Source organism: Callospermophilus lateralis, chromosome 11 (genome assembly GCF_048772815.1).
Source record: "Callospermophilus lateralis isolate mCalLat2 chromosome 11, mCalLat2.hap1, whole genome shotgun sequence".
Classification (NCBI taxonomy): Eukaryota; Metazoa; Chordata; class Mammalia; order Rodentia; family Sciuridae; genus Callospermophilus; species Callospermophilus lateralis.
In genome coordinates this window covers 16,046,329-16,072,414 of record NC_135315.1, presented here as the reverse complement: position 1 = coordinate 16,072,414, position 26,086 = coordinate 16,046,329, and the positions used below count along the sequence as shown (strand labels likewise).

Genomic DNA, 26,086 nt, shown 5'->3' with positions numbered 1-26,086 from the left:
ACAAAACAACAAACCAACTCTAGTGTACATTTCTGCAAAGGATGAAATAAGAAGAGTGGGGCTGAAAAGTGGGTGGGGAGCTACTGAGCAGTTTGGGTCTTTGAATCTGGCACCTGACCTGAAACAAGCAAGTAAATGAAAATGGAGAATTCTATCCAGGTCACAACCAGTAAAATGTATCAATGGAGCCTTGCAAGTCATGAGACAGGAAGGTGTAGGAGGAGAGGCAGAGTTCATTGTGTATTCTGCTTGCCTCATCCAGCCTAAACCCAGCAGAAGAGCACTGGCTCTGGAGCCAGAGTGTCTTGCAGGAGAAGTCCCCCTCAGCTGCCTCCCACTGTCCCTGGGGATTTCCTTTCCCCTCTCTGCTTCCTTCTCTTCCTCAGGTGAGCCTCCCTCAAGGTTGAGGATTAAATGTGATAATGAACATGCTTTCATTTCAGTGCCTGTCCCATAATGTTCAGTAAGTGCTTTTTGTTATATCCCCTACTCTGTGGGATTAGGCATTAAACATTGTCTCAAGACCTTGAAACTTGCCACAGCGTGCAATTCCTTGCTACCCTGAAACTCTGGTGGAACTGTGATCTGCTGTGTACACTGCTACACAGCAGGCCTCTCTGTGTCATGGCAAGTTCAGAAATGTGGCTGCAGCTTTGCCTGACAGCAACCAAGTGGTCCAGCTTGGAACTTGGCAAGTTCTGGCCCCTGGCGTTTTCACCCACTGTTCTTTGCCTGGAGGGCTCTTCTCCAGGCAGTGCCAGGGTTTGCATCTCATTTCACTTAGGTACCTGCTCAGATGCCACATTATTAGAGAAAAGCTCTCCCTGACCTCCCTATATAAAGTAACATTCTCACTGCTGCCTCTTGGGTCTAGCACTCTTTCCAGGTACCCTGCTTATGGTTGTCATTGTCCCTGACATATAATTATGTGTTTATTGCCCCGGGAGACTCTTCTCTGTCATGGAAAAGCAGCTACTTGCCAGCTCTCTCATGCCTACAGAAGGAGGAATGTATTCCAACACAATGTAATTAGCACGCAGCCAGGTCTGCCAGGTATCTGGTAGGTAGTGTTGCAGGGTGAGGGATAGCAAGAGCAAAGGCCCTAAGGTGGGAGAAGGTGGGTGAGGCTGGAGTGCAGGAGTTAGGGAAGAGAGGATAATTTCAAGGTTTTTGATCTAAATACTGAAAAAATTGAACTGACAGTTGCTAAAATGAGTCAGGTGGAGGGAGGACAGGTTTTGAAATGCTTTCAACATCTAAGTGGAAACACCTGCCATAAATCAGACAGTACACTGAGTAGCTCACATATGGCCTCTCCACTGCACAATAAGGAATCTAAGGCTGGGGAAGTTGTGTCCTTAGGTCTCAAGTCACATACAGAAGGACTGGGATTTGAGCCCAGGCTGCTTCTCCAGGGTTTGTTCCCCAAAGAAGTGCTGGTAACTAAAGGAAGAGCTGAGAAAAGACCTGTTTGAAGCCTGAAAAAATCAGGACTCACCAGGCACATGTGTAGTCCCAGCAACTCGGGAGGCTGAGGCAGATTGAAAATTCGAGGTTAGCCTCAGCAACTTTGCAAGACCCTAAGCAACTTAATGAGACCCTGTCTCAAAATAAAAACAAAAGGGCTGGGGATGTAGCTCAAGCGGTAGTGCGCTTGCCTGGCATGCGTGTGGCCCGGGTTTGATCCTCAGCACCACAAACGAAAAACTAAAAACTGCCAAAAACTAAAAAATAAATAAAATTCTAAATAAATAAAAACAAAAAGGGCTGGGAATGCACCTCCATGGAAAAGTGCCCTGGGTTCAATCCCTAGTACCAAAATAAATAAATTAAAATAAAAAATCAGGAATCATTTGGATAAGGTAAACTATGATGTCTTCTCTAAATTCTGGAAAACCAGAATAAAGACCTTTTTGTAGTTGGCCTGAGTTTCGGGCAAATAAAAGGATATACACAGTGCAGAAGTGGTGGGGCTGCAATTCCTCTGGCCTTACCAGGTTTCTAGCTGGCAGTTGTTTCCACATCCATTCAGGCTGCCATATGATGCCAAAGCAAGGGCATGAAATGTGGAAAATCAGTTTGAAGTTATTATGGATCCCACTCCAGGTTTTCACATTTTCTGGATGTGTTTCCCTAGAAAGCATTCACTAAAACAGTACTAATGGAATGAACTTTAAGGGCCTTAATTCTTAATGTGTAATCTGCAGATAGCAGCATCAGGATTGTAATTACTGAAAGCCATTGGAAATGCAGAATCTCGAATCCTTGCCTGGACTTACCAAGTCAGAATCTGCATTTCAGTAAGATGCCCAAGGATGTGTAAAGTTTGCAAAGCCCCATAGAGTCAATAGTTCAGATTCTAGGGGCCTTTTATGACTGCCTGATTCTCCCACTGTAGTGCCAAAGAAGCCAAACAATAGGTAAAGTATCTGGAACTGGTTCTAGTGAGACCAACCTTTGAATCTGAAACAATTTTCATGTGTCAAACACTATTCTTCTGATTTTTTTGTACCAGGGATTGAACTCAGGGGCACCACTGAGCCACATCCCCAGCCCTATTTTGTATTTTATTTAGAGACAGGATCTTAGCACTTCGATTTTTGCTGAAGCTGCCTTTTAATTTGCCACCCTCCTGCCTCAACCTCCCGAGCTGCTGGGATTACAGGTGTGCACCACAGCATCAGGCTCTTATTCTTTTGATTTTTCTCAACCATTTAAAAAATATAAGTCAGGCTGGGGATATAGCTCAGTGGTAGAGCCCATGCCTAGCATGAGGCCCTGGATTCCATCCCCAGTACTGCCAACAAAAACAACAAAATGCTTAATTCTTGAGATCACCTGAGCCCAGGGCTTAGGCCAGCTGGGGCAACTGGAGATCCCATGTTTTTTTTTTTTTCTTTTTTGGAGGGGGGGAACTGAACCCAGGGGCCCTTGACCGCTGAGCTAAGTCTAAATCCCCAGCCCTTCTTTTTTTTTTTTTCCTGGAGGGGGTACCAGGGATTAAACTCAGGGGCACTCAACCACTGAGCCACATTCCAGTCCTATTTTGTATTTTATTAGAGACAGGGTCTCACTGAGTTGCTTAGCACCTTGCTAAATTGCTGATACTGGCTTTGAACTCGTGATCCTCCTGCCTCTGCCTCCCGAGTCACTGGGATTACAGGCGTGTACTACCATGCCAGGCTACTTTCTTGTTTTTTTTTTTTTTTTTTTTTTGGTACTGGGGATTGAATTCAGGGGCACTTGGCCATTGAGCCACATCCCCAGGCCTACTTTGTATTTTATTTAGAGACAGGGTCTCACTGAGTTACTTAGTGCCTTGCCGCAGTTGCTGAGGCTGGTTTTGAACTTCCGATCCTTCAGTCTCAGCCTCCCCAACTCCTGGGATTATAGAGGAGCACCAACGCCCCATCTTATTTTTTATTTTGAAACAGGGTATGGGTAAATTGCTGAGGCTGGCCTTGAATTTGAAATCCTGCTGCCTCAGGCTCCTGAGTTGCTGGGATTATAGGCGTGTAACAATGTGCTCAGTGATCCCATCTTTTAAAAAATAAAAATGTAAAAATCATTCTTAGCTCACAGGCTATATAAAAACTGATGGGGCACATTTAGCTCTGAGGCTGGTGTTTGCTGACCTCTGGTTTACGTCCCACCCACCTCAAAGCACCTTTTTCCCCCCACATTGTTTTACTGGTGCATTATATTTAAACCTAACGATGTGGTTTTTCTTACATATTCATACATGCACACAATATAACAATATAATTTGACTAATATCACTCCCCATACCTCTTTTATAAAATAAGGCAAGCAGGTTCTGCTCAAATGACTGACCTCCTACTTAAGGTACAATAGTCTAGATTTAATTCTGATATCCCATTATTGGGGACAATAAGTACTCCCCAGTATCACCATTGAACAGTTTTGGTCTCACTGGAATCCTCCACAGCTGTGTGGTTTAAACAGCAACCTGCTTTTTGGAGTGGTGAAAATTAACCTCAGGAAGCAAGGTTTCAGTGCAGTGTTGGGTGTGCGGCACTTAGAAGTTAGTCTGTCTTCTCTCCTTAGCTTTATACCTCTGAACTACCTCCCAGTTTGTGTGTGTGTGGGGGGGGATGGGAGGTGCTGGGGTTGGAACCCATGGTGCTCTACCACTGAGCTATACCCCCAGCTCTTTTAAATTTGAGACAGGGTCTCCCAGGCTGGCCTTAAGCTTTGGATCCTCCTGCTTTAGCCTCCTGAGTAGCTGGGATTACAGGTGTGCACCACCGTGCCAATTCTACTTTTTGTTTTCCCTTTAATCCTTCCCTGTCTTCTTTGTATAGAAATATTCAACATTATTCAAAATCACCCCCTTGCCAGGTACCCTGACACATGCCTGCTTGTAATAGCATTGACTCAGGAGGCTGAGGCAAGAAGATCACAAAATCAAAGCCAGCCTCAGGAACTTAGTAAGGCCCTAAGGAACTTATTGAGACCCTGTTCCAAAATAAAAAAGTAAAAGAAGGGATGGGATGTTCCTTAGTGACTAAGTTCCTCTGGGTTTAATCCTCACTACCAAAAAATAAACAAACAAAAAAACAAACCACAGCCTTCTTATTTCTTTCTTGGTACTAGGGATTGAATCCAAGGGTGCTTAATCACTGAGCCATATCTCAATCCTTTTTATTTTTTGAGACAGGGTCTCACTAAGTTGCTTAGAGCCTTGCTAAATTGCTGAGGCTGGCTTGGAACTTATGATCCTCCTGCTTCAGCCTCCTGAGTCACTGGCATGCACCACCACACCTGCAGCCTTTATGTTTCTTCAGGAACATTTTAGAGTCGCTCGTTTTTCTCATCTACATCACATGATTAATATTCCATTCTTTAATCACACCCATCCAAGCCCAAGCCACCTATCAGTAACTAGAGTGATCCATTTCTTTCTTCTCTATGGGTATATGGTTCAGGCCCCATTCCCCCATGACCGGTGTTAGCATATAGGGAGAATTATTACTCAGGCCAATATGAAATGGCAGAAGAACAGAGCTTTTAAATATATGATTTGCCAGTTTCAAGCAATACACTGTGTTTGCCATTGTCTTTATCATTGAAGTTTTCTTTCTCAGAAAGACCGCTATGGAAAAGTGGACAGCTAAGAGGAGAGAGGATGTTACATAAAAGTGGAGTTCATTCTTTTCCTCTCTATTTTACATTTTATCAGCTGGAAAGAAGGAACATGCTGCACAAAAAAGACAATGATTAAAAAGCAGTAACATTCAGGGAGGGAGGTGAAAGAGGATATTAGAAAAGCAAGGTTGCTCTCCACAAGAATGGAAGATTGTTCCAGCTTCAGTGGGCTGTGAGGAAGAACGCCTGACTTGATAAGTAAAACAAATGGTGTCAAAGAGACTTGCTTAGGAACTTCTGAACCGAGCTGGGTGGTAGAAGGATACAAAAAGCATAGACAGAGATAGGAGGATGATTGACAGAGAACTTTACGAAGGCTGAGATCTGAGTTTTTAAAATCGGTGGTGAATTTTCCAGACACTTTTTCATTTTGTTAAGAAATGAGGGGAAATAACACTGATTAAATGTCTACTCTATACCAGGCATTGTTACAAGGCTATTTTCCAACATTATTTCAATTTTAATTAGTACCTACTCATGGGCTAAATGTAGTGGCACACACCTGTAATTCCCATGATTTAGGAAGCTGAGGCAAGGAGGATCGAAAGTTCAAGGCCAGCCTCAGCAGGTTAGTGAGGCCCTAAGCAACTTTGTGAGAGCCTGTCTCAAAATGTTAAAATAAAAAATAAGAAGGAGAGCTGGGGATGTGGCCCAAGCTGTAATACTCTTGCCTGGCATGCGCGGGGTGCTGGGTTCGATCCTCAGCACCACATAAAAATAAAATAAAGATGTTGTGTCCACCGAAAACTGAAAAATAAATATTAAGAAAAATTCTCTCTCTCTGAATAAATAAATAAATAGGGCTGGGGAAGTAGCTCACCGGTATAGCATCCCTGGGTTCAATTCCTAGTACAAAACAAAACAAAACTATTCATGGAATTAGTATGTTGTTGGCCAATTTTCAGATGAGGAAACTGAGAGGTAAAGAGATGGGATTGGAAACCAGTTTTTTTTTTTTTTTTTTTTTTTTTTGGTATCAGGGGTACTTTACCACTGAGCCACATCCCTAGCCCTTTTTTTTTATATTTATATTTTTATATTTTATATTTTTATAGACAGGTTCTCACTGAGTTGCTTAGGGCCTCACTAAATTGCTGAGACTGGCTTTAAATTCTTGTTCCTTCTGGCTCAGCCTCCCAAGCCCCTGGGATTATAGGCATGCATCACTGCATCCGGCCCTGGAATGCAGTTCTGTAAGACCACAATACCCTGTGTTCTACACTGGCTTGCTTAGTATAATTCATAATGGAAATACTGTCTTCACAAAATTCCTTATTCCTTTAAACCCTTGACTGGGGGTATAGGCCCTAAGTTCAATCCTCAGCAAAACCAGACCAAAACCAAAAAAACCCTCTAAATTCTTGAGGTGGGGGAAATAACATAAACAGACTGGGAAGTTTTTATATTATTCCTCTATCTACCCCAACAAATGCAATAGTTGCATTAAAATGACATCAAATCCTTTTTCTGCTATGAAGAAAATAGTATCACTAATGACTCAGTACATTGGCAGTCAGGTGTCCTAAGTTAAACTCTGTGCTGCTAAATCAATCTAATGACAAATATATAAATCCTTGGCAGAAATGTGAAGTTACATCTGGGGACCATTAATTCAGGGTTACTGTGAAGCAAATGTACTATCTCACTTAATCCTTCAACAGTCCTGTGAAGTAGTAACACCATTTTATGGATAAAGAAGCTGAGGTTTAAAGCAGTTAATGATGAGAGGCAAGAGCAGGATTAAAACAGGATTAAAACAGATGGCCCTGAGTAGGGTCTGATCTGGTCATAACTATCGTCTCTTTCCAGAAAAGGCCTAGAACAGCAGCAGTACAATCATACAGGTTAAGGTATCTGAGGACTGTCAACTCACTTGGTATATTAACAAGTTTTTTTTTGTTGTTGTTGTTAAGCTGGGTATTGAACATAGGGCCTTGTACATTCTAGGCAAGCAGTCTACCACTGAGCTATATTCCAAACACTGCCACCATCTTTGTGATGAAGATGGTAGCTATTATGGAACATCCAAGAAAACGCTAGACATATTCTTTTTTACCCCTGGTGCTGGGAATTGAATCAAGGAACTCATACTCTGCATGTACTCTGTCACTGAGCTATAACCTCAGTCTTTTTTTTTTTTTTTTTTTTTTGAGACAGGGTCTCACTAAGATGCTCAGCCTGGTTTCAAACCTGTGATCCTTCTGCCTTAGCCTCCTTAGTAGCTGGGATTACAGGCATGTGTCACCATTACTAGGTAATGCTTAACAATCTTTAGTGCAGTATAGGTAACAGAACAAAAGAAGATCAAACTACTCTAGTTTTCCCCAGTGTCTTCCTCAGAACACCTTTCCCATAAGGCAACCTGTAATAACCAACCAACCAAAAGCCAGGGTAGAGCTGGACGTGGTGATGCATACCTGTAATCCCAGTGGCTCTGGAGGCTGAGGCAGGAGGATTGCAAGTCCATAGCCCCAGCAATTTAGCAAGGCCTTAAACAATTTAGCAAGACTCTGTCTCAAAATTTAAAAAAAATAATAAAAAATAAGAAGGGCTGGGGCCCAGCATAGTGGTACACACCTGTAATCCCAGTAATTTGGGAGGCTGAGGCAGGAGGATTTCAAGTTCAAAGCCAGTCTCAACAGATTAGCAAGACCCTGTCTAAAAATAAAATAATAAAAAAGGGTTGGGGATGTGGCTCAGTGGTTAAGGGCCCCTAGGTTCGATTTCTGGTACCAAAAAAAGGGGGGGGGCAGGGAGCTGGGGATGTGATTCAGTGGTTAGGTGGCCTTGGATTCAATTCCCCATACTGTAAAAAAACCCAAACCAAACAAACAAACAAAAACCAGGGTGGTGGTTCCAAAAGAAAATGTTAGGAAGATGAATATATATCCAAATCCCCCTCTTGAAGACTGATTTATTCTGTTTAAATTTAATCTAAAGTATCCAAAATTCTTTCTCCTTCACAAAAGTATAACTTTTACTTCCTCTCATGTCCCCATTTCGCCCCCCCCCCCAGTACTGGGGATTGAACCCAAGGACTTATGAATGTGAGGCAAGAGCTCTACCATTAAGCTATTTTCCCACCTCCTTCATGCATTATTACTCTATTGAAAAGTACACAATATACCAAAATTAGTCAGAGGATATCCCTATATGGTCCCCTGTGACTGTGAACATGAATCTGGAGGACTTTCCATTCACTTCCCGGAAGGTGGGAAGGACCTGATAACCAACATGAACATCTTCCAGGTCCATATTTCAGTCCTCCATAGCTGATGGGAACTAGGCCTTTGCATGGGGGCATGCCACCATTTGCCATTCCATGACAGGCTGAGTCTCATGAAATTTCCATGACCAAACACACTTTTAACAAGTTGACTCGCGAACCCCAGGTGAAATATAAAGAACCATCTGACAACAGAATTTGTTTTGAAAATATCCTGTTTCCTCTGGGAAAGGGTGAGATCTATTGTCTATATTATCTTGCCTTTCTGTTAATATTTCCATTAATATGATGTTTAATATGTGGATGCTTAATACATGGAAGCACTCAAACTCTGTGGTAAGCAAACTCATTAAAAATTCTCCCAAGCAGCTGTTTTTGGGGTGATGTTAGGCCTAAAATGGGGCTGAAAGTAGACTTATGATGGTGTAAGTTATTTGACTTGTGGAGAAAAATGAACTACAAAAAGTGAAAGTAAAAACTCATCTATGGGGCTAGGGTTGTGACTCAGTGGGAGAGCACTTGCCTTGCATATGTGAGGCACTGGGTTTGATCCTCAGCATCACATAAAAAAAAAATAATGATATCGTATTTATGTCTAACTAAAAAAATATTTTTAAAAAAACAACAACTCATCTCTGTGTTCCAAAGATTACTTACATAATTACTTTAAAAAATAGAATTGTGGACTTTTCTACCTAGAGAGGACTTGGGAAATTCTCTAGCTCCAATCTCTTCTTCACACATGAGGTTGGTAAAGGCTGAAAAGGTTAGATAATAGGTTCATGAAGCTGTCTATGGAAGAGCTGGGCTGGAACTCAGTTCCAAAACTGGCTAGTGCTTGTTTGCCTTTTTTTTTTTAATCGCAGTGCTGGGGATTGAAACCAGGGCCTTGTACAGGCTAGGCAAGCCCTCTCCCACTGAGCTACATACCCAGACCTTTATTTTTTATCTTATTTTTGAGGCAGGGTCTTACTGAAGTGCTTAGAGGGCCTCCAATTTGTAATCCTCCTGACTCAGCATCCCAAGTAGCAGGGATTACAGGCAAGTGCCACTGTGCCAAGCTGTATTCTTTCTTTTATGTTCTTTTCTAATTTACCACAGTGTAATTTTAAGGAGTTACCTTCTTGATCATTGGCTGTAATGCAAGAGCTTGCCTCATTTGCTTTCCTTTGGTGCTGCAGTGGGAAGCAGGCCCACATTATCCCTCTTTGCTTCTCCTGCTCTATCAGGCGGAGCTTGTACTCAATTCTCCACCTTGCCCTTTTCCCCAACCTCTGCAGCTGATATTCTCCTTCTGCCTTTCAAAGAGTTATCAGAAATATGTGTATATAACTTTCCAAGTAGTCTGGGACAATAAGGAAAATGATTCCTGGTATTTGAGTTTTTCCATAGGGCTTGAGTTTGCCCCAAGATTTTGAAAGGTTGGAGAACAAAAAGTAAAACTGCCTTTCTTTCCCCATTTCTCAAGTCTGTTTCCTCTTAATGTATGGAAGAATTAGGAGTAAGAAAGAATTAAGCGCAGAAACTCCACTTGGAGTACTTGCCTAGCCCTGGAAAAGTTCAAGGTCTGAACTTTCCCCTTGTGATTTGTTGGTAGTCCTTTAGTCATCTGGTCAAAGAAGCATCAGAGAAAAAATGTTGGGTAGCCGCACTGAAGTCAGTGTTTTGATTCATGGAAATCAATGAAGAAAGTGTATTTTTTTCTTTGGTGCTGAGGGTCAGAGAGGGAACCCTTTCCCATGCAGGAAGCCCACCTTGGGCACAAAAACTCACCCTACCTCATTCCTCAGGAGACACTGTTTTTCCATCCTAGCACTTACTATCAGACCCCCCTCCCCAAGTACCCGGAGGGCCTTGTTTTTAATCCGAGGTTGAAATGGAACCTTCCCCTGGGTGCCGGGGAGTGTCCCCTGGGGGCAGTGGCCTGCCTCTGGAGGGCAGCATCCTGGTGGGGCTCCTCTCCGATCCCAGAGCACCTTTTGTCCCTGGAGACGCCTTGCCCACCAGGTATGTGGAAGGCAAGTGCGGCCCGCTTTCCGGGGCGTCCGGCTGGGGTGTGGAAGAGGGACCATGGTTTTGGAGAGCGGCGGGCCAGCGAGCACGGGAACACGCTGGGCACAGCGAACTCACTAGCCGGGCGTCTCCTGGAAGTCCGGTTTGGGTCCGCCGGCTCAAGGGTTTTCTTCCTCTCAAATTCATCGCTGGGCAGAGCAACCTCACTTCTCATCCAAACTTGTGCAGATCAAGGATTAAGCGGGCGCGGGCCCAGCCCGACAGCGAGGTCCCTTCAGCGTCCCGGGAGCCGGTTACACAAAGACGGCGGTGGGGACCCTGGGACTCGGACTCGGGCCCGGCGGGACGCAGGGCGACCCGGGGCCGCCCGACCGCCCCTCGCGTCGCAGCCGGTCTGCCGGCGCCGCCAGTCGCCCGCCCTCAGTCGTCCGGCCTGGCGCGGCCTCCTTCGCCGGCGCGGGGTCCCCTGGTTAACCCCTGCCCGCCAGCCCGGCAGCTGATTGGAGGAGGCGGGGCGCCAGGGCAGCAGGGACCCCCCCACCTTCCTCGTTCCCTCCTCCTCCTCCTCCTCCTCCCCCACTGTCGGCGCTTCCCCCACCCCCCCAGGACCCCCCCCCTGCCTCCCAGCCGTGCAAATCTCGCGAGGAAACACGCGCTTTCACTAGTGTGTTTACACCGATCACTACTAATCCGGACCGAACCGATCCGGATTAAGGGGCCGGAGGCGGGCCCTGGGCACCAGCGGTTCCGACCCCCCCGCCCTCCGCGCCGCACCCGAGTGGCCCCCAGCCGAGAGGGCCCCCACCTCCCGGCCCGGCCTGGGCCCTCCTGCGCCTCCCTTGGCCTTTGTCCGGCGCCAGGAGGCCGGTCCCGCGCCCCCCGCGGCCGTCCGGGCCCGGGCCCGCGTCAGGCGCTTAGCTCTGTACGCGAGCCCGGGGATCTGCGGCCTCCGCGACCCCCTCCCCCGCCCGCCCTCTCGTGGAGCCGGGCGCCGGCGGCGGCTGCCCGGGCGGGGGGTTGCGGCGCTTAGGAGAGGCCCCGGCTCCGCCCCGGGCCTGCCCAGGGGGAAAGCGGAGCGGCCGCAGCCGGGTCGGGTCGGGGCCCCTCCCGGGAGAAGCGTGGAGCGGCGGCGGCGGCGGCGGCAGGTGAGAGGCTGAGCCCCGGGCGGGGGAGGGCGCTGGGCCTGGGGCATTAACCGTCCCGGAGACCCCCTCGGCTTGAGGAGGCTGCGACCCGGGCCCACCCCGGACCGGCGCCGGGCCGTATCTCCTCGGCGCTGAGGCGGGAGGGACTCCCTGAGGGCTGCGGGTCGCCGAGGGGCCGGGCCGAAGATGGGGCAGGCCCAGGCCTGGGAGTGGGGCCAGCGGCCGGCGGAGAGAGGGGGCGCCTCGGCAGCTGGAGGCCTCGGCAGTCTCCCGGGCGCTCCCGAGAGCTAGCCCTCCCTCCCTCCGTGACAGGTGGGCTTGGAGTTGGGGAAAGTTTGGAGCCAGTGAGGGGCGCCGGGACCAGGCCCCATCGGTTTTGCTTCGCGGCTGTGGGCTGCAGGGAGGATCCCTGTCCAAAGCCGCGATGGAATGAGCCGGAGTGGATATTTCCTTAACATGAGTTGACATTAAATGGAATAACCGCTGGGGCGTCATTTTCTGGGCCAGGCCTGGGGATGAAGATTTGGGAAATGTTTCGAGAGACCTTGGGGTTGGGGAGAGACTGCAACCTCTGCGATTCCGACCCGATTAGGGCCGGGCGAGACGCTGGGAAGGGCACTTACCTACTTAGGGAAAACTCATTCAATCTCCGTCTTTCTTTTTTAAAAAAGATGATTTTCTACCCTTCTGAGAATTTCCTAATTCCTTTTTTAACCTGCACTTTTAGGTGTGGGTGAAACTTTAACTTGTCACCCTTTCATTCCCCTTTGCCCCATGCTCTCAATCCAGGAAGGGAAACGAAACTGAAGGACTTTGTAGGGCTGTTACTGGAAATTATGGAGTTGTTAGATTGCAGAGGAGAATATTTGATTCATGTTTTCTGTGAACTTTAAAATCACACCATTCATTCTAATAACAGCTTAATAGTGTGTTTGAAGGGGTTCCGTGTAGTGATAACATACTCCTTTCCCACCTTTAATGTTAAAGATTTTCGGTGCATCGTGTAAAAGTTGATCTCTTGCAAAGGATGGACACATTTGTTCAAAGGAGCCTGTGCATTAATTGGTCAAGGAAAGAGTTTAAAAATGGTGCCCTCCCGCCCCTCCCTGCTTGGAAGGAGTGCTAAAAGCAGATGTCCAGAGTGAAGAGAAACCCACTGCTTCAGGGAGTGGTCAGAAAAAGATTTTGTAAAGAAATTATTACGGAGCTATATTAATTTCCTGAGTGAATGCAAGTTGAGGATTTTACCTTAGTTGTGTATTAAATTTAAAATAAAATAATTCATTTTTTTCATGAGGTACTGTGAGCTCTTCAGAGAAAGGAGCTACATAATAGTGTTATTTGAAGTAATTTGTAGCTTCTGATTCATGCCATATTTTGAAATTATTAATGATTCATATTTTTAGTTTAAGAACTAGTTCCTGCGTGTTTGGGAAAGAAATATCTGAAAATACTTAGCTAGAATTCAAAGATACAAAGGTTGTTAGAAGTAAATTTCTTTTTGCAAGCTCATCCATGTTTTATTGTTGTTGGTTTTGTTTTTGGTCCTGGGGATTGAACTTGGGCACTCAACCACTGAGCCACATCCCCAGCCCTATTTTGAATTTTATTGAGAGAGAGGGTCTCACTGAGTTGCCTTGCATCTCGATTTTGCTGAAGCTGGCTTTGAACTTGCAATCCTCCTTTGAACTTGCAAGCCTCCCAAGTTGCTGGGATTACAGGTGTGTGCCACCACCCCGGCTCATCCATGTTTTTTTTTTTTTCCCTCCTCTACTACTTTTACAGATGTTGTATGAATGGTTTGTAGTTTTTCTTTTTTGGGATAAGAGTAAGTTGCCCCCATAGACAAGGACTTCCAAGCTGCTATAGAACTTTGAATATATTGGTAATGTCAAATAATTATTTGGTGCAGTGCATTATAGTTAACTACTATTATGCTCTATTTTTTATTTTGATGTTTACCGTATGTCGCTATTCAATGAAATAACTGCTCTGAGTTTTGTTGTAATAAAACTTGTTCCTCACATTTTAGTTTTCATGGTTTTTACAGTCTACTTTTTCTTTTTCAGTAGAAATGATGGAAGAATTGCATAGCCTGGACCCACGACGGCAGGAATTATTAGAGGCCAGGTTTACTGGAGTTGGTGTTAGTAAGGTGAGTAAAATGACAATGATGAACACTATTGGTAGTCTAATGTAAACACATTTAAAAAATGATTAAGAGCAGTTTGGGTGAAACATACTGATGGGTGCAGGGAAAATTTGTCTCATGATTCCATTGAACTTTTAAATCCTGCAAGTCTTTCCAATAGCGTATTTGAAGGTGTTCTATATGGGAGTATATGCTTCTTTCCCCCTTCAAATACAGGAGAAGTTTCTTGAAGGGTTTGTTAAAAGGATACTGATAGAATGTATCTAGAATTTATGCCATATTTTGTTAAAAATTCTCAGCTACTCAGAAAAAAAATAATTACAAGGCTTTGCCTAGTTTTATTACACTGATTTTACTGGGTAGTTATATGATATAGCATTGAAGAATCTTACTCTGTAAAATCTTTCAGTTCAGTTCTGCAGCTTAGCTGATTCCTCCTGGTTGCACCCCAGACCGTTTTCTCTCTCCTCTTATTTTCCTTCCTTTTCATTGTTTTTGTTTTTGTTGTGGGAGTGTAAAATAAGTTCAAGGCCCCATTAATGGGCAGGTGAGATGTCAAACAGTGCTATGGCTGCCTGCATATCCTTATGTACTTGCCAGTTCGCCCCTCTGTTCCCATGGGATGATATTAGTGCAATATATAAAGAGTGTGTGTGTGTGTGTGTGTATGTATGTATGTATGTGTATGTATGTATGATGCTTTATTTAAAAACTTCACTGACCCATGATTGTTAGATTATTTGGGCTTGAGATACGTGAATATGTGAATTTTTGATCTTTAACCAATATGATACATTTCTTTCTGTGTTTTTCAAGAAGTTTTATCTCATGGTAACCTAGGTTTCATACTTTGGTTAGTTGCTTCTTCAGGGAAGTGAATGTTAAGGTTTATAGTTGGAAAACATAACTTCTTTGATGGATCACACAATTTTGGTGAGCTCTGGGATAAACTTATAGTTTTTGTTTATTCAGTAGATATTGAGTGCCTATAGTATTCTAGGCGTTGTGCAAAGAGAGACGTCAGTCAGTGAGGAGAGATGATATTTTGATGAGAGCTGCATTAGAGCTGTGATAAGGTGCTTAGGAACCCAGGATTTGTTACACATTTTTGGTTTCTTTGCCATTTTAATTAAATAACTGACTTTTGGTGGCACTTTGGAGTGGCTACTCTTGAGCATTGTGTTTTGAATTTCATATGGATAGACATAAATTCTCTGACCTAGCTGAAGTAGCTTCAGATAGAAATGAGCAATGTATTTGGATATTAAATTGATCCATGGTTCAGTTGATTACTGATTGATGACTTTTGATGTGTCTTTTAACATGGGAATTTGGCATAAGGCTTACATCCAAATCTATATAATTCAGTTGGTTCCCTATTGAGTAAATTAGAAAGTTGGTGTTCGAGTTGTATGCAGTTAAAACTCATTGGTTTTTATTAGGATGTTTTTCTTTCTTTCTGCTTTTAGACTCCTGATGAATACTTTTGATGGAGTGGGGCATTCTTTTAGACTCCAAAAGAATACTTTTGATGGAGTGGGGCATAAGTAACAGAAATGAGGGTATTCTGCTTCAACCCAATTTAGAATCATGGAACTAAGGGGTCAGAAGACTTGAAAGCAGTATCCTGCTTAATAAGAAGTTATACCTTTAACATAAAGAGAAAGATGTTCTCTGTGGAGAGAGAAGTTCCTCTAAGTCCTGTAGTTTTTATTCCATTAATTGTATGTTATTTTGATGTTCAAGTCATAGTGTATTTATCACAATAAATGTTATTCAAAGACTAGTAGGAGAGTATTGTTTTCCAGAACAAAGAAACTTGAAAAAAATGTATTATTCTGTAATTTGCAGAGTTAGGAAGAGGTAAAGAAAATATCCATTTTATATGAATTTTTGTTGCCTATGAGACATATTTATCAGACCATTGATTAGAAATGGAGAGGGGAAGTAAAAAGGACTGGGTAAAAGGATGCTTTTGGAGAAACTTTTGGGTTTGAATTTATTGTTACAGATCATAGTTTCCCAATAAGGATATCACTATAGATGACAGTTTTAGTTTTATTTAGTGTTTTTTGTTTGTTTGTTTGTTTTTTGCTTTTTTGGTACTGGGGAGCTTTCAGTTTTGCTAAGATCAACAAGAGATTTCAGCCTTTGCTGTTTCAAATGGGAGAGCAGAGTGACTTGCCTGTGATAGTGCCATCTAGTGGGACTGGTGCAGTCTGACAGGCTATCTCTTAAGTTTCTCCTAACTATTCATAACATTTTCAGTACTTAAGGAAGAAAGGCAGTGCCACTGTGGATTCTTTTCTAGTGGACAAGGGCAAGAGTTTTATAAGTAGCTGCAGTCTTTGAATTTCCTAGTTGTTATAGATCTTCTGTCATAATGCTCCAAGTTTTTTAAACTTAGAAATACTTCACAAAACTTAGGCTAAAATGAGATGGCCAAACCACCACATTTATTACTTATATTTAAGATACTTATTATTTATATTTAGGTTTTGTATTTGCAAGTTTTTATTTTCTTATACAGTACATTTATATGCCTTTAATTTCTATATTTGCATATTTATTTCATAATAACGGGTAAACCAAAAGTTCATTTGTTTGGGGCTTTGGTTTTTGTTTAAAATATTGATATTTTCTGTTGTTCGTGGTTGAGGATGGGAAAGAAGCCTAATGCGCACTGAGACATCTATGGCAGCTTGTTTTCCTTCTCTACCTGCCACTTTTTAGGAAAACCAGAAACCATCCTGTTTGTTTTTTTGGCAGTACCAGGGATTGAACCCAGGGGTGCTCTACCATTGAGCTACATCTCTAGTCTTTTTGTTTTTTAATTTTTAGACAGGGTCTCCCTGAATTGCCCAGGCTGGCTATGAACTTGCAATCCTCCTGCCCCAGCTTCTTGAGTTGCTGGGATTACAGGCATACCCTAGTATACCTGCTCCTCTTAGCCCCCCCCCCCCCCCCCAATTACTGGGAATTGAACTAAGGGGCACTCAACCAGTAAGCCACATGCCCAGCCCTATTTTGTATTTTATTTAGAGACAGGGAGGGTCTCACTCAATTGCCTTGTGCCTTGTGCCTTGCTAAGACTGGCTTTGAACTCTTGATCCTCCTGCCTCAGCCTCCTGAGCCGCTGGGATTATAGGCATGTACCACCCCACCTGACCTGCCCCTCTTAGTTTTGACATGATAAGATTAAATTGGATTGTGAACATACTTCTTCATTTCTTATTGACCTGATATTTGGTAATGTGAAACTGTCTACATTTTGTATTCATATGTTTTCTATCAGGACCTGTTACAATTTATATTCCTTACTCTGTTCCCTTTTGGAAATTTAGGTAGTCTCTGTGATTTTGAAGACTGAAGGAAATGGAATCCCAACCTTGCATGTACTGTTAACCATACTTCATTGAACAAATAGTTGTAGAACTTGCTATGTGCCCAGTACTGTCCCAGGAAGAGCAGAAACAATAAGAAGAAATTAAGTGTGTGGGGTGGGGGTGGGTACTAGAGATTGAGCTCAGGGGAGCTCTACCATAGAGCTACATCCCCAATCCTTTTTATTTATTTATTTTCTTTTAAGGGACAGGGAATAAAACTCAGGGGTTTTAAACCTGAGTTACATCCACAGCCTTTTTTAATTTAATTTTTATTTGAGATAGGGTCTTGCTCAATTGCTGAGTCTGGCCTTGAATTTATAATATTGGTTAACAAATTTGTATTTTAAGCAATTCAGCACATTCTCCATCCTCTTCTTATAAGCTGTACTGCTTGATGCCCACTGCATTGCTGCCACTAGAGGAAATATAGACTTGCCAAGGATCGTTTTATTACACCCTGGATTTGTATTGTAATTACATAGCTTTAGAGTTGCATAAACCAATAAATATGATAGTGAAATGAAAGGTTTATTTTTTTGAGCCGGGCATGGTGGCACACACCCATAATCTCAGCGGCTTAGGAAGTTGAGGCAGGGGGATCTCTAGTTCAAAGCCAGCCTTACCAACTTATCAAGGCCCTAAGCAACTCAGCAAGACATTATCTCTAATAAAATATAAAAAAGGGCTGTGGCTGTGTCTCATTGGCTAAGCATCCATAGGTTCAGTTCCTGGAACAAAAAAATAAAAAAGATGTATTTTATGAAACTGAGTTAACTGCCATAGAAAGGTCACATATATACACACGCTGTGTGTGTGTTTATGTTTTTTGATGGGAAGGATTGAATCCAGGGCCTCTTACATGCTTAATATGTGCTCTGTCCTGAGCCACATACCCTCTGCACTTATAATTCTCTTTTTTAATATGAAAGACTTTCATTTATAACTTTAGTAAGTATTTTTTAAGTTCTCACTTTACTCTTTAAAGATATTGAAACTGGAAATTATAGATTATGTATTATAAGTGTAGATTGTGTAAGACAACAATCACTGGACTTACAACTCAAAAGGCCCACCTCAAAAGACTGGCAAAAGGCCAGGTGTGGTGGCACATGCCTATAATCCCAGCAACTCCGGAAGTTGAAGCAGGAGATTTACAAGTTCAAAATTAGCCTCAGTAAATTAGGGTATTCCTGAGTATCTTAGTGAGACCCTATCTCAAAATAAAAAATAAAAGGCCTGGGGATGTGGCTCTGGTTTAGCGCCCCCTGGGTTAAATCCCCAGTACAAAAAAAAAAAAAAGTCAAAAGAATGTACATTTGGGTTGGAAATATACATGCTTAGTGTTAGGAGAACTTGCCTAGCATGTGCTAAGCTCTGGGTTTAATCTCTACTAGATATCTGGTGTTAGCTCTTTAACATACCAATGCCATTTATTTATTTATTTAGGCACTGAGGATTGAACCCAGTGTTTGCCAGTGAGTTACATCCTCAGTCCTTTTTATGATTTTTTAAAAAAAATTTTGAGACCCAGGCTGCTATTGTAGCTCAGTGGTAGAGCACTTACCTAGCATGCATGAAGTACTGGGTTGGATCCCCAGCACCACATTAAAAAAAAAAAAAAAAAAAAAAAAAAAACTAGACAAAATTTTGAGATGGGGTTTCACTAGGTTGCTTAGGGCTTTAACAAGTTGCTGAGACTGGCCTTGAACTTGTGATCCTCCTGCCTCAGCCTCTTGAGTTGCTAGGATTACACATATGTGCCATGTTCCCTGGCTCCATTTTTATTTATGTTTTAAAAAGTATTTAACTATTTTATATGTATTTTTTGTTTCAAGTATTTTATGTGCAATATGTATTAGACAATGATAAGTAAATAAATGCTGAAAAATAGTTCACACTTAATCTGATGCTTTTGAATTCAAATTCAGATTTTTCTTTTGGTACCAGGACCACACATCCCTAGTATCCTTTTTTTTTTTTTTTAAGTAGATGGACATATACCCTTATTTTATTTATTTATTTTTATGTGGTGCTAAGGATCAAACCCAGTGCCTCACACATGCTAGGCAAGCGCTCTACCATAGAGGCCACCAGTATACCCCCAGCTCTTTTTTATATTTTATTTGGAGACTGGTTCTTGCTGAGTTGCTAAGTGCTTTGCTCAGTTGCTGAGGCTGGCTTTGAACTTGTAACCTTCCTACCTCAGCCTCAGGAGCCACTAGGATTACAGGTGTGTACCATTAATGCTTTCAGTTTAGTACTAAAACTGGAGTACTAAACATGGAGCTACCTTCTCAGCCCTTCCTATTTTTTATTTTGAGACAGCATCTCATTAAGTTGCCATTACTGAGGCTGTCCTTGAACTTGTGATCCTCTGGCCTCAGACATCTGAGTAGCCGGGATCACAGGCATTCACCACAATGCCTGGCTTCATGTCTCTGAAATTCACGTAATCTGAATTTCTCATGCCATTAATTCCGTCACCATTGCTACTACCTTGATCCAGACCTACCTTGTTCATAACTGTACTGGTCAGTTTCTCCTCCCTAATTCATCTTTCTCTAAACTGCTACCAGTTATATTTCTGTTCTGTTTTTATTTATTTTATTTTTTTCATGGTACTGATGATTAAACCCAGGGATGCTCTATGATGGAGCTACACCCCTAGCCCTTTTTATTGTTTTTAGGGACTGGATCTCACTAAGTTTCTCAAGCTGTCATTGAACTTGTGTTCCTCCTGCCTCAGCCTCCCAAGTCAGTGGGATTATAAGTGTGCACCACCATGCCCAGCTACCAGTTATATTAAAAACAATAATATAATGTTACTCCTTTGCTTTACAGGCTCCCCATTACCTCTTCTAGTTTCAAAGTCTTATATCCTTTCTATTCTATAATTGATTACCTCAGAAGTGATAGCATATATACTTAATTTAATCAATACCTTTGCCCTCTTGGTCAGTCAAGGCTCTTGTAGAATAAACTTCACCTATTTCTTTCCCAATTCACATGCTATTGGTTTTTATATTTGTGTGTATGTGTGTGTGTGTGTGTGTGTGTGTGTGTTTAGCAGACTTTGTTTTTTAGAATAATTTTGGGTAGAAAATCAAGGTAGAGATAGTACAGAGTTCCTACATATTCCACCTGGCTCCCATTTCCCTTTATTAATATCTTGCCTTATGTGTGGAGTATTTGTTAAAATTGATAAACCAATATGGATACATTTTTAGTCACTTTTTGTGTTGTATAATTTTATGATCCCCTGCCCGCACCTGCAGTGGGCATTGAATCTAGGGGTGCTCTGCCACTGAGCTACATCCCTAGCCCTTTTGTTTTTTATTTTTGGACAGGGTCTCACTAAGTTGTCCAGGCTGTCCTCAAACTTGGGATTCTCCTGCCTCAGCATCCTGAGTAGCTGGGATTACAGGCATGTGCTGCTGCATCTGGCGGTTTCATGGTTTTGAAAAATGCAAAAAAAAAAAGCCAGGTATAGCCCATTTGTGTGTGTGCGTGTGCGTGTGTGCGTGTGTGTGTGTGTGTGTAAGCACACATATATTTTATATATATGTATATGTACGTATGTACACATATACATATATTTACACACACATTTTATCAGTCCACAGATTTTTATTTAATGTATTTTATATAGGCAGTGTTCATTTAGCTTGATCTACATATTTGCCACTTGATTCTGTGTTCTTTTTTGTTGGTACTTTTTCCTTTGCCTGAAATATATTCTTTGGAATAGGTACTGAGGATCTACCAGTGATGATATCCTTATTTTATCTGCTTAAAAATGTCTACTTTGGCCTTGATTTTTTTTTTTTTTCCTTCCCCCTAAATGACGTTTCACTGTGTTGCCCAGGCTGGCTTGGAATTCCTACACTCAAGCAGTTTTCTTGCCTCAGCCTCCTGAGTAGCTGGGATTCCTGAATAGTTGTGATCTGTCTGCACCTGACTACTTTGGCCTTATTCTTGAATAGTATTTTGTTAAAATTGTAGGCTGGCCAGGCATTGTAGGTATGCCTATAGTCCCAATGATTTGGGAGGCTGAGGCAGGAGGATAAGTTTGAGGCCAACCTGGGCAACTTGTCTTTAAAGAAAAATAACAATAATAACAAAAAGGACTGGGGATTTAGCTTAGTGGTAGAACACCCTGGGGTTCAGTATTGTTTCCCACACCCCCCAAAAAAACTCTCAGTTGTCCATTACTTTTTCTCAGTGTGCTAACTGTTTCTTCTGGCTTCCAGTATACTGCCTTTTATTTTTAGTCAATACTGTTCTATCAAGGGTTATCTGTTTTTTCGGTGCCCATTTTAGAGATTTTTCTCTTTGTTATCTTCTCATATTTCTTCTGCTTTATTCTTACTTCTTCTTTGGCACATCATTTATATATGCTAGATCTTCTTGTGTTTTCTCTAACCCCCCACCTCCCCATGGGGCTGTGGATCAAACCCAGTGCTTCCTGCATGTTAGCCAAACGCCTTGCCACTGACTTATACCCTAGCTCTTTTTCTGCCTCTTAATCCTGTCTTCTGTGTTCTGTTTGTTCCCGCTGTCTGAATACTTGGTAGTGTTCAGTTGATTCATACTTGGTAGTAGTGTAGGTCAATTTCTCCTGACCTGTGTGCCACTTCCTTTATTTTCCCTTTAAATTTATCTACTCTGGATGAAACTATCCATTGGGTTTTCACAAGACCTGGCTTCTTCCTGGGTCACTCTTTTGGTACTGGGGATTAAACCCAAAGGCACTTAATCACTGAGCCATATTCCTACTTCTTTTTATATTTTATTTAGAGACAGGGTCTCAACTGAGTTGGTGAGGCTGACTTTGAACTCATGATCTTCCTACCTCAAGCTCATGAGCCACTGGTTCTGGGTCACTCTTATTCTGAGTGAATAGCCTGTGGGATTCTTACTTTTATATATTAATTTGTTTTTGTGATACTGGGGCTAAACCTGGGACCTTATACATGCCAGGCAAGTGCTCTATCTCTGAACTATAGCTTTAGCTCTCATTTACTTTTCTTTTTTTTTTTCTTTTGTACCAGGGATTGAACTCAGGGGCACTCAACCACTGAGCCACATCCCCAGCCCTTTTTTGTATTTTTTAATTTAGAGATAGGGTCTCACTGAGCTGCTTAGTACCTCTCTGTTGCTGAGGCTAACTTTGAACTCACGATTCTCCTGCCTCAGCCTCCCCAGCTGCTGGGATTACAGGCCTGCACCACCACACCACTACCCAAAGTAATTAATTAATTTAACTATTAAATAAAGTATAGGCTGGCTTCTTCACATTCTTTTGAGGCAGGTTTAGGTTTTGGCTTATTTCTCTTCCTACACTCCTACACATCCTAAATTCAACTCAGTTTCAAAGCTTTTCCTTTAGAATTAAATCAGCAAAACCCCTCAAATTGACATAATAGTGTTTTGGGTGTCTTTTTGTTTTGAGTTGTAGGCTTATGTCTCTGAGTTCTTGCCTTAGGGAATTTGGTGCAGTAATTTTTGGGGGGCGGGGGAGGGGTTGCTAGGATTTCAGGAATTTAACCCAGGGGCGCTTTAGAACTCATGCTTCTCCTGCCTCAGCCTCCTGAGCTGCTGGGATTACAGGAATGCAGCACTGCTCCTTGCTGTCCCCAGCCCTTTTTATCTTTTTTTTTTTTTTTTTTTTGTGGTACTGGGGATTGAACTCGGGCACTCAACTACTGAGTCACATCCACAGCCTTATTTTGTATTTTATTTAGAGACAGGGTCTCATTGAGTGAGTTGTTTAGCGTCTCACCATTGCTGAGGCTGGCTTTGAGTTGCAATCCTCCTGTCTCAGCCTCCCGAGCTGCTGGGATTACAGGCATGTGCCACTGTGCCCAGCCTTAATTTTTTTCTTTTGAGATGAAGATTCACTAAGTTGCTGAGGCTGTCCTTGAATTTGTGATCTTCATGCCTCAGCCTGGGAGGCATGCAGTACCATGCCTGGCTTTATTTTGCTTTTTTACAGTCAGTAACATTATGTAAGTCACAAAGTGAGTATGAATTCCTTTGATACAGTAGGTAGAAAATCCATATCTATTTTTCACTGGTGTGATTTTTACTTCTTATCTGTTTCTTTCCTTCCCATATGGCTGGCATTGTCGTTGACATTGTTCCTGGTATTTGCAGTCATTTGTTTTATCTCTTGTTTTCTATTTACTTTTAGTTAAATAAAATTAAATTGAAAGATTTCTTAACTTTTTTTTTTTTTTTTTAAAGTCCTGGGGAAATAAAACAAATTAGGTAGTCATTTACTATTTCAAAACCTGAGTCTAGGAATGATTTGGCTTAGTTGGTCCTTTTCTTCTCTGTGGATGTCAAATTGTCAGGTCCCTTCTGGTGATAGGTTTCACTTGGTCCTGACTGCAATTAGGTGAATGGAATTTGTGTAGAATCTGCTTCATAGTATGTTAGCCATGGCTAAACACTCTTATACTATTCTTTTTGACCATTTACAGTACTGATACCCTGTTTCTCTAATCCAGAGACATGGTTCTTTCTAGTTCCAACTATTCCTTTCTTAAACTTTAGGCACATTTATCTTTCTCGGAGTACTTCGTGACGAAAGGCTGCAGAGGGATTCACCTTCCCATTTCTGTTTCTGTTTGGTTCATTCAGGAGTATCCTTTTAAAAGCAAAGCGTGGAACCATAGGGTTTTGGTCATAGGATCATTTGCTCTATGGGCTGCTTCTGGTCAGGTTTATGCTCTGATAGGCTTTCATGGGAAATCTTGTTTTATAATTTGACTATTTTGGAGGTGGGACAAGTACTGGGGATGCAACCTAGGGCTTCCTTAGCACTCTACTACTGAACTACATTTGCAGCCCTTTTTAATTTTATTTTGAGACAGAGTCTGACTAAATTGCCTGGGCTTGCCTTGAATTCCTGATCCTCCTGCCTCAGCCTTCCAAGTGGCTGGCAATTTCCAAGTACATTTCACCATGCCCTACTAAAATCCCAAAATTCTATTTAGGCATTAATATTATCAGAGAATGAGTAGTGGTGTTAAAATATAAATCCTCAAGGGCTGGGGATATAGCTCAGTTGGTAGAGTGCCTTGTATGTACAAGGCCCTGGGTTTAATCCCCAGCATCACACACACAAAAAAAAGAAAAAAAGAAAGAAAGAAAGAAAGAAAATATATTTATCTCCTCAAGAAGAAAGCTCTTTAGAATAAAATCTGCCATATTATTTTCTTCGTTTGTATATAGGCTTTTGGAAATGTTGATCATGCAGAATAAAGTAACAGTGGGAAAATGCCATACATGCAAGAAGAGTTCCCTTAAGTATACTCGGATGCTCCATATATTACTGTAAAATATACAACATATATACTATTTTAGCTTTTTTTTTTTTTTTTTCTGTAGTGGAATTGAACTCAGGGGTACTTTACCTTTTTATTTTTTATTTTGAGACAGGATCTTGCTAAGTTATGGGCCTCTTTAAGTTGCTTTGGCTGGTCTTGAGCTTGTGATCCTTCTGCCTTTTAGGCATATAGTGGCATTAAGTGTATTTCACATAATTATACAACTATAACCAATATCCATGTCCAGAACTTTTTCATTTTTCCAAAGTGAAACTTCATACCCATTAAACGATAACTCATTTCCATCCCCTGGCAACCTCCATTCTGTTTCCTTCGTTCCTTCCTTTCTTTTTTTAATCTACAAAATGTTCTATTTACTACTTTTACTTTTAACATTCTTTGTGTACTTCTAAACATCTAGAAAGACTAGATGTTTCAAATAGGACCTAAGTTTGTTCACTGTGTACATAGTAGTGTTAAGTAAACTATCACAACAATGGTTATATCCAAAAGTTTTTTCTAAGTAGGAGCCTCCTGAACTAGAAGATTTTATTTCTCTGCACATTCTTTTTTTCTGACTCTGTTTCACTACTCTAGTTACCTCATTTGAATGAAATCATACAGACAGTATTTGTCCTTTTGTGATTACCTTATTTGATCAGGGTTCATCCATGTTGAAGTTTATGTCAGAATTTCCTTTTCTTTTCTTTTTGGTGGTGCTGGGGATTGTACCCAGGGCCTTGTGCATTCAAGGCAAGTATTCTACCAACTGAGCTATATCCCCAGCCCAGAATTTCCTTTTTTATTTTTATTAAGTCTAGGATTCTGTTGTAAGTAAATACCACATCGTATTTATCCATCTGTTGATGGACACTTGGATTGCTTTCACCATTTTTTTTTGTTACCAGGGATTGAACCCAGAGGTGCTTAACCACTGAGCCACCCTATATTATATTTTCTTTAGAGACAAGGTCTCTCTGAGTTACTTAGGAACTTGCTAAATTGCTGAGACTGGCTTTGAACTCACAATCCTCTTTCTCAGCCCAAGCCACTGGGATTACAGGTGTGTGCCACCATGCCTGGCTTACCTTTTGATTATCGCGAATAATGCTGCTGTAAACATAAATGTTTAGAGTCCCTGCTTTAATTCTTTTTTTTTTTAATATTTATTTTTTAGGTGCATTTATTTTTATGCGGTGGTGAGGATTGAACCTGGGTCCCACCTGTGCTAGGCGAGTGCTCTACGCTGAGCCACAATCCCAGCCCTCTGCTTTAATTCTTTTGGCATGGTCTGAGCATGGTGACACATGCCTATAATCCCAGAGACTTGTTAGGCTCAGGCAGGAAGATCAAAAGTTCAAGGCCAGCCTCAGCAGTTTAGCAAGACACTGTCTCAAAGTAAAAAAAAAAAAAAAGTAAAAGAACCACCATTTTCTGGCTGGGCTTGGTGGCACACACCTATAATCCTAGCAGCTCTGGAGGCTGAGGCAGAAGGATCCCAAGTTCAAGGCCAACCTCAGCAATTTACCAAGGCCCTAAGCAATTTAAGGAGACCCTATTTCAAAATAAAAAGGGCTGGGAGTGTGGCTCAGGGGTTAAGCACCCTTTGGTTAAATCCCTGGTACCCCCCCCCCAAAAAAAAAAAAAGTATTGGGAATGTG

At 42.1% G+C, this 26,086-nt stretch overlaps 1 protein-coding gene across 3 annotated transcripts in view; it reads left to right on the top strand.

The window, feature by feature from the left end:
- The first annotated feature begins 11,086 nt into the window (after positions 1-11,086).
- Positions 11,087-26,086, top strand: part of Tlk2 (tousled like kinase 2) — a 118,872-nt gene continuing 103,872 nt past the window's right edge. Inside the window, exons 1-2 of one of the 3 annotated variants that reach the window (XM_076869922.2) lie at positions 11,087-11,553; positions 13,626-13,708. In XM_076869922.2, the coding sequence (XP_076726037.1) occupies positions 13,628-13,708 (81 nt within the window). In that variant the 5' untranslated portion in view covers positions 11,087-11,553; positions 13,626-13,627. Of the gene's footprint in view, positions 11,554-11,806; positions 11,866-13,622; positions 13,709-26,086 lie in introns of those variants that run through there. The other 2 variants (XM_076869921.2, XM_076869923.2) reach the window with 2 other exon arrangements.